The sequence below is a fragment of the Elaeis guineensis genome, chromosome 1 (assembly GCF_000442705.2).
Source record: "Elaeis guineensis isolate ETL-2024a chromosome 1, EG11, whole genome shotgun sequence".
Classification (NCBI taxonomy): domain Eukaryota; kingdom Viridiplantae; phylum Streptophyta; class Magnoliopsida; order Arecales; family Arecaceae; genus Elaeis; species Elaeis guineensis.
In genome coordinates, this window is record NC_025993.2 from 5,034,753 (window position 1) to 5,051,714 (window position 16,962).

General features: G+C 39.1%; 1 protein-coding gene across 1 annotated transcript in view; it reads left to right on the forward strand.

Moving 5' to 3' along the window:
• Positions 1–1,006: 1,006 nt before the first annotated feature.
• The window catches only part of LOC140854878 (ran-binding protein M homolog), a 19,197-nt gene continuing 3,241 nt past the window's right edge, over positions 1,007–16,962 (forward strand). Inside the window, exons 1-5 of the mRNA XM_073250921.1 lie at positions 1,007–1,177; positions 1,298–1,668; positions 3,836–3,982; positions 5,488–5,574; positions 16,797–16,842. Of these exons, the coding sequence (XP_073107022.1) occupies positions 1,307–1,668; positions 3,836–3,982; positions 5,488–5,574; positions 16,797–16,842 (642 nt within the window). The 5' untranslated portion in view covers positions 1,007–1,177; positions 1,298–1,306. The remainder of the gene's footprint in view (positions 1,178–1,297; positions 1,669–3,835; positions 3,983–5,487; positions 5,575–16,796; positions 16,843–16,962) is intronic.

The following is a 16,962-nucleotide window of genomic DNA, read 5'->3' on the forward strand; positions in this document are numbered from 1 at the left end:
ATTAAAATAAATTCTGGTTCAAGGTAAATTATGAATGATATTAAGGAGAGCTCAATTCAGTTGAGTTAATTTCCCACCAAGTTTTAGTTGTCTGTTGATAATTAGTTTTCTAAATTCAAGCTAAATCATGAATGTTGTTAAGGCAAGCTCAAATTCAATTGAGCTAATTTTCTTCTACATTTTAGTTGTCTGTCAATAATTAGTTTTCCTTATGACATCGCAATTTCTTTGAGAAATTGGCAATAATATTTTTATGCCCTCAATACACTTATATTGGCACTAAATACAATAAATTTTATTTTTATATAATTATCAAAATTGTTTAGACATATTTACTCATTTAGTAAAGCCTTAACAAATATTATCCAAACAAATCATTGGGTTCAATCTTCTTATTTTGATCTGACTTTTATCTTGATTGGTCTCAATTCATGATCTAAGCTACACATGAGAAGGGGGAGAAGAATGTTTTAGTGGTTACTTAACAAAACCCTATCAAAATCACTACAATTCTTTTAGCATAATTTTTATCTTTTCTCTCATTACAAATTTTTGTGCAGATCTTCCTGGCAAGAAATCACCAGTCATCCAATAATCTGACTACCCTATAAATAACTCCTAGATTTTGGGCTAATAGGAAATCCATGGATTGTTCCACACTTATTCAATAGGTAATAGAACTAGAGACATTGCTGCATTCGGTTCCAATCCATATGACCTCTCCGATTCTGCAAACAAAATAATGTGAAGGATATGCATGACATTGTTGCCTCTCCGAATCTTGAAGTCCTGCATGTCACAATCATCCCCGCAGTACATATAAAGTTCGCCAACTGCTATATCAACTACTGGGAAACGTAATAGGCGTTTCACTTGTCGGGATCCCAGACGCCGGCTAACTGGAATAAATTTAAATGACGAACTTACCCCTACCCGGCATCGGCTTTCTCTCCTCCATGCGGCTTTCTTGAACGGGGGCAATTTAGTCATAGAATAATAGCCCGGTTGGAGCGTTTCTTTCTCGGTAGTCCCTCTCGGGTTCCTCTTCCTTTCGATTAGAACGTTCTCTCTCACGTCTTCACTCCCTTTGCGATTCTTGGCCGAGCTAGGGCTTCTTCCGATCGAATTCCTAGCCCTTCCGGCCTCGGAATTCAGCAAACTCGATCGAGTCAAGACGGTAGGATCCCAATCTAACCCTCGTTCTCGTTTCTTTTTAGATTCTTTTTCTCTTCGATTTAAATGCGGAACACTCCCATCTTTCTTGGTCGATTTTCGTGAATATTTGCTGAAGTATTAGGCGGAAACGATGGAGGACGACCAGCCGGCACCGGCGGCCGATGCCGTCAACCTCTTTGGCTTCTCACCGCGATGGTGGAGCGGTCCGGAGTGGAAGAGGACGAACGAGCCAGCCGAGGAGCCGGAGCCGTCGCACCTCAACACGTTCAACAGCTCCGGCATGTTCCACAACGTGTCGCCGGACAAGCTGTCGGTCCGCTACGTCGGCTGTGGCCAGCACGGGTACGACGTCGGCGCCGTGCAGGCTAACTGCCCCGCCCCGACCAGGAGGATCGTGTACTACTTCGAGATCAAAGTCAAGAACGCGGGTCAGCATGGCAGGATCGGCATCGGATTTACCCCTAAAGAATACGACTTGCGGAAGCAACCAGGGTGAGATGACTCCATTCCTGTCGAGTTTTCAATTCAATATTCTCTTTTTTTAATTTGTTTGTCCAATGATTAGGCGACATATTGTGTTATCGTTAATGCTTCTGTCATAATATCCATGGCGTCTTCTTGACTGCTGCATTCTTTCCAAAGAAAGAAAAAGAAAAAAGAAAATAAAGACTAGAATGAGATATTTTAATTCAGTAGATATATACCTGGATGTCTCATCCTGATATCTGCACTTGAGGATTGAAAGAAAAATAAATATATTTTTATTTTTAAAACATTTGCATAAAAATATCAACAGTTTTGCTTGTTGGAAACCTGCATAAACATTGTGAAGTCCTCTTTTGAGGAACCATACTGTAATTCAAACAATAATGTACTACTTGTCATCGGATTCACCCTTAAGTATTTGAACTTGCTATAATCCCTTCCTTTATTTATTTACATAATCTTTTGGCCAATCTTGAAGTAAAAAGAAATAAATGGACAAAAATTGGAATTTTTTCAGCTGATCAATGTAAGAGTATTGAATACTTCACAGACTGAGAATATTGAATACGTCTTTCAAATTTTACTTTCTTGGATGCACTATTTGATTTTTCCACCAACAAGGATCCTGCTTGCTAGTACTTAAAGTTCCAGACTGAGAGATTTTCACATCTATTCATTGTTTGATGCAATATTAGATCCTTATCATATTGCTTAGTCTGTGCATTTATACAATATGAGTGGATACATGTATGGACATTCAAAAAATAATTTGTTTATGTTATTTAGGCATGTTAACAGTTTTTAATGAAATCCAATAAATCTAAGTGTGCAAATTGGTTCTGCTGTGTGGGTTATATGCATATCTTGTAGAAATGATCAGTATATGCACATATAAGCATGTCCCCTGATGCTCTTTTCTGTGATTAAACTTAAAAGGACCAAATCGGTGCTTGACAACTACAGTGCCTTCCATGTAAAGTGTTATCTATCGTCTGGTACCTGAGCTGTATGTTCCCAATAATTAAGCTCAGCAAGACTGCATTAAAACATGATGAAGGAACCATGCAAGAGAATACTCCATGTTGATTTCAATGTTTTAATTTATTTCTGTTTGTTCAAAAAGGTGATTACCCCCATATGTTTTCCTGTTGGAATTTTGATTTCATAGATTGGAATCATTGGATCGCTGCTCCAAAAGGCAACTTGTGGTATGTGTGCTGTCTGGGGACTACATAGCACACAGGTGGAAATTTGGTGCTTAAGGAGACTTGTACAAAAGTTTGAACTAGAACTTATGTGAAAATAAAAGGAACATTCTTAAATCCGAAAACATTGATGGGGGAAGGAGTACATAAATGAAACACTTCTATAAATAATAAAAAACAGATTTGAGTAGCAAAATTTTAAATCATTCCAATATATTTTAATATGACAATCAACTATCCAGAGCAAAAAAATAATTCTTAAGTGAGTTGTGCAATAAGCAACTCTGCCAAATTATGAATAATTAATTCAAAGTTAGAAACAAGCAAATAATCAAGAGTCAGGCAACTAGGGAATTCTGGACATTATTGAGAAAGACAAGGGGATAATCTGCTCTCTCTACATGCCTAATTTCCTGATTCATGTAAAGCTGCCCAAATATGTAGTCCTGATCCTTGACTGAATTTGCTTGGGTTGCTGGAGCATCCACTAGGTCTTAGGTGGTTGGCTTGCACAGGGGTCTTTTATGCAATCAGGCACTAAGCAGGGAATTGAGATCGTCTAACCCTACATGGTCCATGTGTCTCCTTTCTGGAACAGGGATAGAAGGTAAAAGTATGATTAGTCTTTCCTAATTTTTTGATAGAAAATGTTGTTGAAACATGGCTTCTTGACTCGTTCTGTAGGCGATACACCTATGATTAATGTTTCCGTTCTCTTGTTCCCTCGACCATCAGGGACAAAGTCACAAAATATCTTCTTTTGATCTATATAATTTTGTTGCATAGGAATTCACATGATTAGAATATCTAAAACTTGTTCCCCCTTTTGAAAATTTCTCTTTATCTCTCTCTCTCTCTCTGAGTTTCATTCACAGCATGATCCCATGATAAATATGAGGCAAGTTTTTATGTTTTTGTTTTCCATTAGATGACTCTCTTTGATAGACTTGGTGTTTTTTTTTCTGCAGTTGGGATCCAAATAGCTGTGGGTATCATGGGGACGATGGGTATCTTTACCATGGATCGGGGAAAAGATATCGCTTTGGTCCCACATTTACGTCTGGTGATACTGTAGGTGCTGGGATTAATTATGCCTTCCCACAGTTCTTTTTCACGTAAGTTGTTGGTATTTTGAATGAAAACTTTTATGAAGAATCATGAGCTACTTGGGTGATTATAATATCTCTAATAACTTGTTGTTCTGGTTGATGCATCCTGCCTTCCTGTTCTGGGCAGAACATCATTACACCAGGCAATCAGTTTTCACAAGTTTTCCCGAGATGGAGATTGTTTTTTCAAATGTCTCATCTTTATTCCTTTGAGTCAGTGAGTAGTAGTCTGTGTAGCGAAATCACTAGCTAATAATTACTATGGTCAATATGTTATTTTCATAGCTCAAAATCCAACATTTCAACTTGTTCGGGTAGATTTTGAGGCTTATTTGGCACTACTTAAAAAGCACGTCTATGGCTTCGAAAGTAAAATTGGAAAAATGATGTTTTTGGTGATGTTCCATATAAAAAGTTTCTTATATGGTCACAATCATCAAGCCCTCTTCCTACTGTTTGGGGTGAGCTTTATGTATCCTCACTCACTAGGTATTCCTATTTAGGTCTGTCTATGATGTTATATCAAGTTCCTTCATATCTTGAAGTGCTTCTTATATAACCATAATAATAATAATAATAAAAGATTTTGAGGCCAAAAAAAAAAAGAAAAAGAAAAGAAAAGAAAATCCGACTTTTAGCTTATATGAAACAACTATTTTATTTTCATAAATAACCAATTCATGTTGCTTAAGAGTAGAATTTTAGTGATGCACATGAATTAGGTACATTTCCTTTTAATCGACTCACTATTGGTTCAACCCAGAGCCAACTTACAATTTTGCAGGTCATCTTAATAACCTTAAACCAAATAAAAGTCCCTAAATTATTAGATTGAGTCCATCAGAATGATGGTATCAAATGCAGGCCCATTTTGGATGGTACATTCTACGATGGGCCACTACTGGCATCTAGCATTTAAAATGTTGTTAATAGAATGAAATTTAAATTTTATTTTGCTTTTTATGTCAGTACAGCATGGTGCACAATGCTAGCACAAGCCATGCCACTAGTGTTAAATCATTGATTAGAATAAATGAAACCAAATAGATTTTAAAAAGACTTCCACTTTGTGTTACCAAAGACAAAACAAGCAAAGAAATGCTTATCTACAACGTACTTATACTGAAACGATTCAAAAGAAAAAGAATGCCCTAAGGAAAAAGCAGAAGCAATACCAAACATGCTTTCAGCCTAGATTTCTCTATTGTGACATGTCGTTTAGTCTGTCAAGTTGAATGCTTGTGTCTGTATAAAATGACCACTAAAATATCAGTGCAATTATTGGTTCATATCTGAATTTAAACTTCAATTTTAAACTTATTCAAGGCTAGGATTGAGTCTGGTAATATGGAGTCTAATTTGTCAAGTTTATGGATGCTTTCTTCGTACTAAAATAACCACTCAAACTTTTCTATGTATTACTTTAGTTTCTATATTCAAATTTGAATTTTAACTATGTTATGTCATTCTAATGGTTTGTAAGTTTTTTATTTTGGCATGTTGATGCGCAGGAAAAATGGCGAACTTGTAGGAAATGTTGTCAAGGATATAAAAGGTCCCCTGTTTCCTACTATTGCTCTTCACAGTCAGAACGAAGAGTATGCTATACCCCCATTAATATTCAATTCTTGCAATGTTCTGTAACTAGTCTTAACATTTGTTCTCTATATGCTATTAAATTGTTACATGACTTTATTCTAGCAATTACTGACAACAAATCACCTGACATGTTATTCCTGCCTTCCGATGTCCGACAAGGATGATAAATTGGTGTTTTTCGCATAGTTGAATAATTCAAAACTTGGAATTTGGGTTTGAAATATATTGTAGCTGTTTTATAACAACTATACTTTATAGTTGAGAAAGTATACTTTTGTACCAATACTTGATTTTAACAAGTTTGGTGTAAATTTGTAGAAACTATCCTGTAAGTATAAAGATTAGAAGGTTATGGTCAAGGGATGAGGATGAGCTTTTGTGCAACAGTAAGGTTGCTCCATTGTGACTTAAGGTCACGAGTTCAAAGCACAGAAACAGCCTCTTTACATGTGGGGGCAAGGATGCGTACATCTAGCCCTCTCAGACCTCTTAAATGGCAGGAGAGTCATGCATCGAGCCGCCTTTTTTTTGTTTTAACGGTCAAGCTACCAAAGAGAAAATTTGGCACCTTATGGAATATATACATATGCATAGAGTGATCATATATAGAAGCAATCTCATTTGATTTCAGAAACGCTTCAGAGAAGAGGGGATGGTAATTGACAATCATGTTGTGTCATGGTTAAATTTTTCACTTTATCTCAGGTTTATTTGGAGTTCATGGTGATGCATCTATGGCGTTTTGAGTTTTTCTGTTATTATAACCTAGAGGGCCTTAAGTCGGTGGCTTAGGTCTTTTGCTAAGTGTTTATTTAGTGGTAGATACCAAATCTCTTGCATGGCTGCCTCTAGTGGTAGATACCAAATCTCTTGGTGGCTACCTCTAGTATGTGGAAGTACTTAGTGGGTGAGGTTACTATGATAAGGGGCTTTTGTTGCATATTTAAAATTTACAAATGGCAACTAATGAATGCATATATCAAATGCCAGGCAGCCTATGTTAGAGGAAGCATGATTCTTCAATGATGGACTTTGAGAAGCTCTATATGATGACCACTACCACCACTTCCACATCGTATCCAATCAAGATTAAGTTGGTTATGGGGTACAAATCTAAAACAAGAAGGGCCCCCAAATTATCAAAACATAGTTGGCACAAATCTAAGGCTAGATCAAATAGTGAGACTTTATTTTTTTGTTTTTTGGTGTCATTTGATTGGTTGCCCATGGCTTCTTTCTAAAGGCCATAAGCTAGCTCTAGATGGCATAGGAAGAAACCTTCACCTACTTTTTCATATTATTGTAAATGGAAGTTGTGATCATCAAACTAGATAAAGGGCAAACAAGAAATTGAAGAGAGCTGATAAAGGATAAGTAGTCCTTTTGCATGGATGTAGCATGGAAGGAAAGTAAATTTTGTGGTCTGGCAAGTCCGTCCTTACAATAATCTGTTTCCCTTTGTGTACCGGGGAGTAATATAAAGTTAATCATCTAAATCTTCCTTTGGGAATAAGATATTCTTTGTTATCTGATTTGGATATATTGGTTGAGAGATTTAGCAGAAGTTTTGCCGGGTGAAAGGGAAATCATCTTTCTTTGAGTGTAGGACTACTTTGACTACTTTGTAAAATATTCCTATTTATCTTCATATTTTTACATGTTTTTGGCAAAAGCTGTCATTGACTCACAAAAAGGAGAGACTTAAGTTTTGGAATGAAAATTCAGTTTCTCTGTCCTGTTGAACTGTTATGGGTTGTGAAAAGGTAATTGTTTTGCTTTGTGCTACATGAAACGAGTTATATATCACCCAAAAATGCATCTATTAGTTCTATTCATGATTACAGATATTCATCAATTAGTTTTCTTTTCTTTTTGCTAACTTTTCCTTACATTTCAATGTACGCATGCATGTGGTGTATCTATATACACATAAACACATTTGTTCCATGGGTGTATGTGTATGCACAAAAGCACATTTGTTCCTTGAAAACCCACATTTTGGATGGCTTATGTTGAAAGGTTCCTTTCATATTTTATTTCTAGTTTCATCAGTCATCATATTTATAATCTACATTGCAGTTTACATTATTATTTTGTTTGTCTTCTTTTGATTGAAATGGGCTGACCAAATATGAGAAAGCTAAAATTTTTTGACCAATGATTAGATCATCATGTGTTGTTGAAAAATGCATAGAAGATTATAGAAAGGTGAATGGATGAGTATCACTGTGAGATTAGAGATTGTATGTTGGGTTAGGAGGGTAAATGTGCATTGCATGACTGGGCTTAGTTTTTTTATTCTTGTATGCAAGGTATCTAAATTTGGAATTTCTCTTTGTTGTCCATAAGGATGTGTGGGTTTGGATTAGATCTTTCATTATCAAGGATATAGGCATTGAGGTACAGACCTATAGCGTTGACCTTTATTAGGACGTACCAAAATATGTAGATGGTATGAATCTGGTACCAATGCGCACAAATAAATGAAAAAAATAAAGGTGCACTGAGTGGTGTGGGGTCAACATGCCTTGATATGGTGTATCATGGGTGGTCCATCTTGATAGGGGGGTTTGGGCTTGGCTTGCTAAAATTGGGGCATTCTAGGTTGTAGTTTCCTTATACTAGTCCATGTTCAATACAATATATAGTGGCCGGTATGAGTTTAGTATATGTAGAATACAATTTTTTTGAGGAAATTTAAAATTCAATCCTTTAGGGCATTTGTTATGGAGTGATGATCCCAAGATTAAGGGTGACATGGGTGGAGGTGATGAGATCACTATATTTAGTTGCATCCAAATGATTTTATATGGCAGTGATCCTAAATCATCCGACTTCTAAAATGACGGTCCAACCTAGTGATCTTAAACCCATCCTTGAGGATGGATTTCTAAGATCACCCCAGAGCAGTGATCTTGGGTTGAAATTTTGAGACAAAAATGTCTTTTAGTTCAGTAAGAAAAATTTGTACATCAATATATCATTAATATATAATATCAATATCATATTATATTATATTGATATTACATATATAGCATTCATGGCATATATTATATTATAATATACCATTAATCATATTATTATCATTATCATTATTCAATTATATTTTTATAATTGTAATAGAAACATATTACTGTACCTTATATTTATATTATAAAATTATTTAATACATTACTTCTGTTGGCCTTATTTTTGTAATCAAAATAAATGTGTTAAATAATAATATAATATAAGAATAAATAAAAATATTAATTCTATAATAATAAATTAATATATTTTTATAAGATTAATAATTTTGTTGTCAAAATTATAATTGGTCCATCCAAGGATCGCTAACTCAGAATTGGATCTTGTGTCGACTGGCCGATGGTATGAGTTGGTATGTCCATATATTGGATCGCATCGGATTCTAACTGACACTGAAACAAGGGATGAATTGGAGAGAAAAAGATAGAGAAAGAGAGAGGGAGGAAAGAAAAGTCGGTGGAGATGCTGGCAATGCCATCGAAGGGCTGTGAAGGCCTCTCGGGCTCTGTAGTCCTTCATGAGAGAAAATAAGAGTAGAGAGAGGGGGGAAGGGAGAGAAGAGGAGGAAGGGAAGATGGTGGGAAGGCCATCGGATGGCTGTTGAATGAATTAAAACAGCCCACATCCGCGGGTTCAAAACAGGGGGTCAGCCTCTATTTCGTCATATTTTTTAAAAAACACGATACACAGTAAAGTTAGCAATGAATTTCTGTGTATCGTGTTTTATTTAAAAAAACATGACGAAAGAGGGGCATAGCCCCTATTTCACACCTGTGGAGGACGCATGGCTTTTTTGGGCCGTTCGATGACCACGACAGCCACTTAATGGCCCTCTAGCGACCTCCTCGCCACCTTTTCCTCCCTCATCTTCTCTCTATTTCTCTCTCTCTGCATCTTGCGGAAGACCACAGAACCTTGTAGGCCTCGACGGGCCACTGCCGGTCTTTTTTTCCTTTCTCTCCTTCTCTCTCTCTTCCTCTCTTTCCTTCTCCCTCGCTCTATTTTTGCCGACATTCCAAATTGAATTTCTGAATCGCACCGGTTAGCCATTGGTATGATTCGGTCTCGAATCGCTTGGCTCGGAATGGTTCGACGAACCATTCTATCTAAACAATTCTACATATACATTGCATAGACCTATTGCTAGCTATCCATGTATGTTTTTCGATGATTTATTTAAGAATTCTATTTAGTAGTTGCAAAAAATATGGAATATATTTGTGATAGTTTTGGTATTATATAGTTAGTGATCTTGGATTTCCATGACATACCAAACATGTTAGTCATGGATAACCAAGGATCTTTAATCACTGGAACATAGTATACCAAATACAGTGTTCTTTGATTATTGAGGATCAGATTACCTCGGGATGAAGATCACTAGTGATCAAAGATCACTGTAGTGATTCCATTTGGATCACCTAATGCCACCATAGCATTAAGGTTTAGTACTATATGCACTTATGCTTGTTTTGCACACACCTATTTCTACATATTTGTTTTGTATATAGTTATATGTTAAGTGTGTATTGTTGAGGAAAATGCCTCGAGATTCGGTCCATAACAAGCTTAGAATGAGGTCCAAGATGATGAACGAAATCCAACGAGCTCAAGAACAGTCCAAACAGAGTCCAGACGAAGGAGATATGCGTGATAGAAGGTCAGTACGGAGGCTGGTACAGTCCATGGGCTGTCGGATGGGGCCCACAGGTGGCGCAGGCCGACGGCGGAGCGGGTGTGCGGCCCAGCGTGGGCGCACGCAGGCCGGCCTAGCGGGCGCATGCGCAGGCGCAGCCCAACACGCGAGAGCACAGGCGCAGCCCACGCACAAGTGCAACCCAAACCACGGTGGATGGTTTCCTCAGGGATTTCTCGTAGTCCACGGTGGATCGGGCGGCATTTCTTCATGTTTCTCACGGTCTACAGGAGTAGTTTTGGTGCGGAAGCGTGATCGAACGGCTGGTGGTGCACACGATCTTGATCGAACGGTTTAGGGGCTGATTTGAGTCTTGATTCAACTCTATTTTTATGTAGGACTCAGTCTTTGGCCATTAAAACCCTGTGGATGCAATAGAGAGCTGTGGTGTGGTGAACAGCCGGTAGAGAACCTTGAGAAGAGTTTTGATAGCAGCAGCCTAAGAAGCGATTCGACAGAGAGTAGAGGTACAGGGGTACCTCGAGCAGATTGTCAGGCAACGATCATTTCAGGGGTTCAGAGGGTCTTCTTGGGTTCTAGTGAGAGCTTTGTAAAGATAACTTCTAGTTAAGAGAGATTGTGTATATGGGTTGAGAGTATGAGAATCTTCTCTTTTACTTATTTTTTTTCAAAGTGAAGCTTTGCATGCCCTATGGAGGTAAGCTTTGGACTGATCTACGTACTTGATTGTTTTCTCTTGTCCTATATTTTTTTGTGGTTCTACTTCTACACATGATCGAGTGCAACGCGAGTGGTATCAAAAAGATTTTGTGGTGGTGGTGTTCTGGCCAGACATCCTCAACAACTGGTATCAAAGCTCAAGCGGTACCAATGCATGAGGTTGTCCAGATCATGATGGTGTTGATTGAGATTGAAGAAGATGAAGAAGACAAGCTCAATCAAGGTGGAGATCAGTTGATTTGATGGGATGAGTAATTTTTTCCTTTGACAATTGAGGATGAAGGACGTGCTTATCCAGCAGAGGTTGATCGATGCTCTCTTATGCGAGGAGATGTCGACTATTATAGAGGTGACGGTTTGGAAGCGACTTTAGATACAGGCGGTGAGCACGATCCGTTTATACTTGACGGATGATGTGGTGATCCATGTACTTAATGAGACTTTCTCGACAGTGCTATATCGAAGCTCGAGGAGTTGTATATGACGAAGTTCCTCACTAACACTCTCTTTCTCCGGAGGCAGTTTTACCAACAGTAGATGACCGAGAGACAGAATGTGCAGAAGTATCTAAGCAACTTTCAGAAGATCCTTATCGACCTCCTCAGCATTGGTGAGAAAATTGAGGAGAAAATCAGGGCATTGGTTTTGCTATCATCACTTTCTCTCTCTTTTGAGTCCTTGGTGACTGCTCTTTTAGTAGGAAAGAGCACTATCAAGATGGAAGAGGTGACTTCTGTACTTCTCCAGAATGAGGTTCTCAGGCGGAAGAATCGAATTTTGAGTTCAAGCGGTAACTCAGCTTTGGCGGTGACTGGAGGATGTGGTGGTGGAAGACGAAGTGACAAAACATCGTGACGTGGGTGGTCCAGATCCAGAATGAGGGACTACAAAAGATTAGATACTACCGGTGTGACAAGCTGGGACATCATGTCAGAGATTGTCCTCAACTCAAGGATCGGACGATGGTTACTATGGCGGCGACTAATAGTGACACTGAGATCGTTGATGCACTTATGGTCTTTAGATGAGGTATTTACTTCTTTCCAACAGTGGATTTTAGACTCTGCTTGTTCCCATCATGTCTGTTGCAGAGAGAAGCTGTTTGAGTTTCTAGAGAACAGTGAGGGCACTATTTACTTGTCGGATGGATCGAGCTGTGTGATTAAGGACATCAGAATGGTCAGCATTGAGACACATGATGGAGCAGTGAGGAAGTTGGGTGAGGTCCAATACATACCCAGCTTCAAGTAAAATCTAATTTTTCTTAGCAGATTGGATTCAAGCAGCTACAGGTGGAGAGCTGATGGAGGAATCCTGAAGGTCATGCACGACAATAGAGTTGTGATGAAGGGAAAGCAGTATGGAGGACACTACCTCTTGGCAGGGAGCCTAATGTGAGATGGAGCTCCAGAAGCAGATGGATCGGACACGAGATGGAAGATTTGGAAGGATGACAGGCGACATCGCAAGATGAGATTCCTATTGCCACAGAAGACTATCTCGAACAGATCTCAGATCAGAGTGGACACAACCCATGATGGAGATGGAATCGAGCGGCCTGGTTTGACTCCGATGTTTGCCCATCCATGAGCAGCAGGCATTTGTCTTAGGATATGGAGGTGAGAGATGAGCTCTCAGAGTTATTGTGGAGGCCGAATATCGAGTCGAGGTGATTGTTGAGAAAAATATCTCGAGATTCGGTCCATAATAAGCTTAGAATGAGATCCAAGATGATGAACGGAGTCCAATGAGTCTAAGAACAATCCAAACAGAGGAGATACGTGCGATAGAAGGCCAGCACGAAGGTTGGTACAGTCCACGGGCCACTGGAGGCAGCCCACGAGCGGTGTAGGCTGGCGACGGAGTGGGTGCGCGGCCCAGTGCGGGCGCACATGGGCCGGCCCAGTGGGTGCATGCGTAGGCACAGCCCAAGCGCCCGTGCGGCCCAGCGTGCGAGAGCGCAGGCATAGCCCACGTGCAAGCGCAGCCTAGACCTCACGGTGTACCGTGGTCCACTGCAGACCGCGACAGATGGTTTTCCCAGCAGTTTCTCATGGTTCATGGTGGATTGGGTGGCGTTTCTCTGTGTTTCTCGCAGTCTGCGGGGGTAGTTTTGGTATGGGAGCACGATCGAACGGCTTGCGGCGCACGCGATCTTGATCGGACGGTTTAGGGGCTGATTTGAGATCTGATTCAACTCTATTTCTGTGTGAGACTCGGTCTTAGGCCTTTAAAACACTGTGGACGTAACAGAGAGCTATGATGTGGTGAACAGTCGGCAGAAAACCCTGAGAAGTGGTTCGACAGCAGCAGCCTGAGGAGCGGTTTGATAGAGAATAGAGGTATTGGGGTATCTCGGGCAGATTGTTGGACAGCGGTTGTTTTAGGGGTTCAGAGGGTTTTCTTGGGTTCTAGTGAGAGCTTTGTAAGAGTAGCTTCTAGTTGAGAAAGATTGTGTATAAGGGTTGAGAGTGTGAGGATCTCTTTTTGTACTTGTTCTTTTTCATAGTGAATCTTTGCATATCCCGTGGAGGCAAGTCTTGAACTGATCCACGTACTTAATTGTTTTCTCTTGTCTTATATTTTTTCTTTATTTTTTTTACGATATGTACACATGATCGAGTACAGCGCAAGTGATATCGAAAAGATTATATGGTGGTGGTGTCCTGGCCAGACATCCCCAACATGTACATGGCCAAGGACTAAACTTTAATCAGCCATTGGAATTAAGAGGTGGAATGGAGCTTTTAGCCAACAGGCACTAAATACCAAATGCAAATAAAAGAGGATCAAGTGTCAATTATCCCTTTTTCAATCATTGCACTTGATAGATAGTGACATAGTGTTTCTTTCATTTGGACCAGGGAAATGCCCATGCTATGTTATTCACATGGAAGATGAGTATGGTGAAGAAAAAATGTTTACTATAGTGTAAGCTAAAACTGTGAACATAGAGGTTGCTTTTTCTACATCAACCTTGAGATAGATGCCTTTATGTAGAATTTTGCTTTGAGTTGTCAGTTTAAGGTGATTTGTCATCCCTATAAAGGAATATAATGCAGGATGATGTTAGGAACTTATTTTTGGCTTGCAATCATGTGAGGATAAATTTTCTTCTGAAGGTTTAGCAAATGAGGATTCAAGGGTGAAATACCAAGACTGCTTCTCTAAGTCTTTCAGTTCTTCTCTTTTGACAAAAAAACTTTCTTTTAACATTTGGAAGTCAATTTGAAAACCCAATTTTGGAAAGCTTAGTATGGGCATGCTAAGTTCTCAGGTGATACTTGTAAATTGTGATATTTTTCTTAAAAGAGGGGAGTTGGATAAAATGTTCAAGATTTTTGCAGAAAAATAGAAGAAGCTCCCTTAGTTTTTCCATTTTACCTTATTCAAGGGGTGCCTATCATGAGTTGCTATCTTTTGTAACTTAGAGAGGTCAAAATGGGCAAATTTCTGATAGAAGCACTATTATTTGGGGAGGGTGAGAACAATTTTGTTTTGTTTCCATTTTTTTCGTGCAGGTTATGGGAGTTTTAAGTGACAAAGATTTTTCTTATTGTACTTTTGCTTCATCTTTTTATTGTTTAGCACCTTTTGTCCTCCTTTTTTTTCTTGTATGCACGCATGCATGTATACACATGCATCTTTATTATGATTGGATAAGGAAAAAAAATACTTAGGGCATAGAGTTACCTTCATAAAATGGGTCTTATTTCATCAGTATAGGGTTCGCTTTATTGATAAAGGATTATGGCCGGCAAAATGCAACTTGATCCGTCAATCCAACCCGTTTTTGACCCATCATAAATAGATTTGGATTTGACCTAAACGAGTCGTAAATGGGTCGATCCATTTAAATTTTAATCCGTTTATTAAATAGGTCAGTTTTGGATTCAAACCTTCCGATCTGTTGAATCTATTTAATTTATTTATTATATAGATCAGATCGGATCAAATTGGATCGGATATTAGTTTAATACTTATTGCCTTTGCCTTTAGAATGCTGTCACTATGTCTTTGATACCAAAGCAGCCCATTTAAAATTTAAAACGATGGTGTGTTTAAATTTTAAAATCAACGTTTGGCCTTTCCCGATTTTCCTCCCTTCTGGCTTTGACCCATATGCTGTGTGGACCTCTTGCAGAGAGTTTGCTGACAAGTCTCCCTTCTTTGATCACCTTTTCGAGGCTTCGTTTTTTAATCTTTCCATCCCTTTCCCTTCTTCTTCCTGTTGAGACGAAAACTAACCGTAAGTTGCCGTCGCCATCGCTGTTTATAGGTGTGAGGTCGATGATTTAAGAGGGAGGCATGGAGGGGGCTGCACCGCTCTTGCCATACTTGTTCGACTCTCCGCCCCTCTTTGTCGCCTCCTCGCCGAGTGGCTCCATGTTGAGGACGACCTCTCACGATCCTCAGCCTCATGGTGGGTTGTGCGATCGGTGCTTGGATGTCGAGGCATCCCTGTCTGAATTGTGCTGCTGGTTCTTGGAGAGTATTGCCGCCTATGCTTTCTAATCAGAGGAGTTTGGTGGTCGCCTCTGTGAGTCTGTGTGGGAATGGGACTAATTAGTCTTTGGTCGTCCGTCACTAGGCCATGAGTAGGTAGTCCATTCCATTCTCTCGCTTCTAGATTTGTAGGATTAGGGTTTTTTCTTTTTTTCGTATAATCATATTATGGTTAACTGTGGAATGGTTCCATGGAGGAGAGGAATTGGGCGTGGGGAGGAGGCTCAATAAAACCAGCATAGGCATCCCCTTCCAAACTAGCAGCTCTCCCTTCTCCTTCGCTCTCCCGCCGGCACTACCACAGATCAACCCTTCTCTCCGTCTTCCCACAGCAATAGGGCCCGCATCTTTTCCATCACATGTCCACTCTCCCTATGTGAGTAGTTTCTTGATGCCCTCAACCCTAATCCAAGATCTGTGATTCTATATCCAAAGCCCTTAGATAAACAGGTTAAAACTGGGTTGGATTGGATAAACGGCTAATATGTTTAATAAACGGGTTAAGCAGGTTTGGTCAAGTTATCTGTTTATTAAACAGAACAGGGGCAGGTTTCAAAATCTGATCTATTTATAAATACGTCAGGTTTGGGTTTCGGCTTTTCTGATCGAACCCACATCTGAGCCAATGCGCTTATGACCTGACTGATCCAATTGCCACCCTATAAAGGATCCATTTCAATTTAAGAATGCCATATTAATTGATCTTCAACCAGATATTAACTTTCTATGAATTGATTTTGACTTTTTGGGCAAGAGAAATTTGGGAAGAAGATAAGCCTATTATGGAACCTAAAAGGCTAGTTCATGGGTTGGAGACTTGCGCAAACTTGTAGTATCAAATCTCATGAGTTGGGAGACTCACATCAAAATGTTTTAAGTAAGTATATGTTAGAAGATGTTGTGGACCTTGTTTCATTCTTCACTGAAGTGTCTGTTTTGAATTATGAAATTTTCCTCCAGTTTGTTTAGTTACACTTCTCTGTTGTCATGAAAACATCATTATGAATACAAAGTTGCAAACCATAAGATTGGTATCCTATAGTCAAATGATGTCAGGCTGCTTCAAGTGAATGAATTTCTAATATAAAGTTCTTCTCTAGATTATTGACAGCTTGCTAATGAATTCATAAACAAACAATGTTTAATTCATTTGATTGTGAAAGCAGATACGGAATATTGTTCTTCACAGAAATGGGAGGCTGTTGATATGTAAATACACTTCTATTGTTATAACACCATGCATATTTCTTTTTGGCATTCTTCAACTTAAAGGTTTCTGGAATTTTGAATCTTTTGTTGTTAATGCATCAGGGTGACGGTAAACTTTGGGAAGCAACCATTCCTTTTTGACATTAAGGTATGCTGCATCTTTTCCAGGATTCTGCTAATCTGGTGATGCTTGGCTTTGTAACCACATTTTCTTTTCAGCTACATGAAATTTGGCATTTATGGATTAACATGCAAGGCAATATGCTAT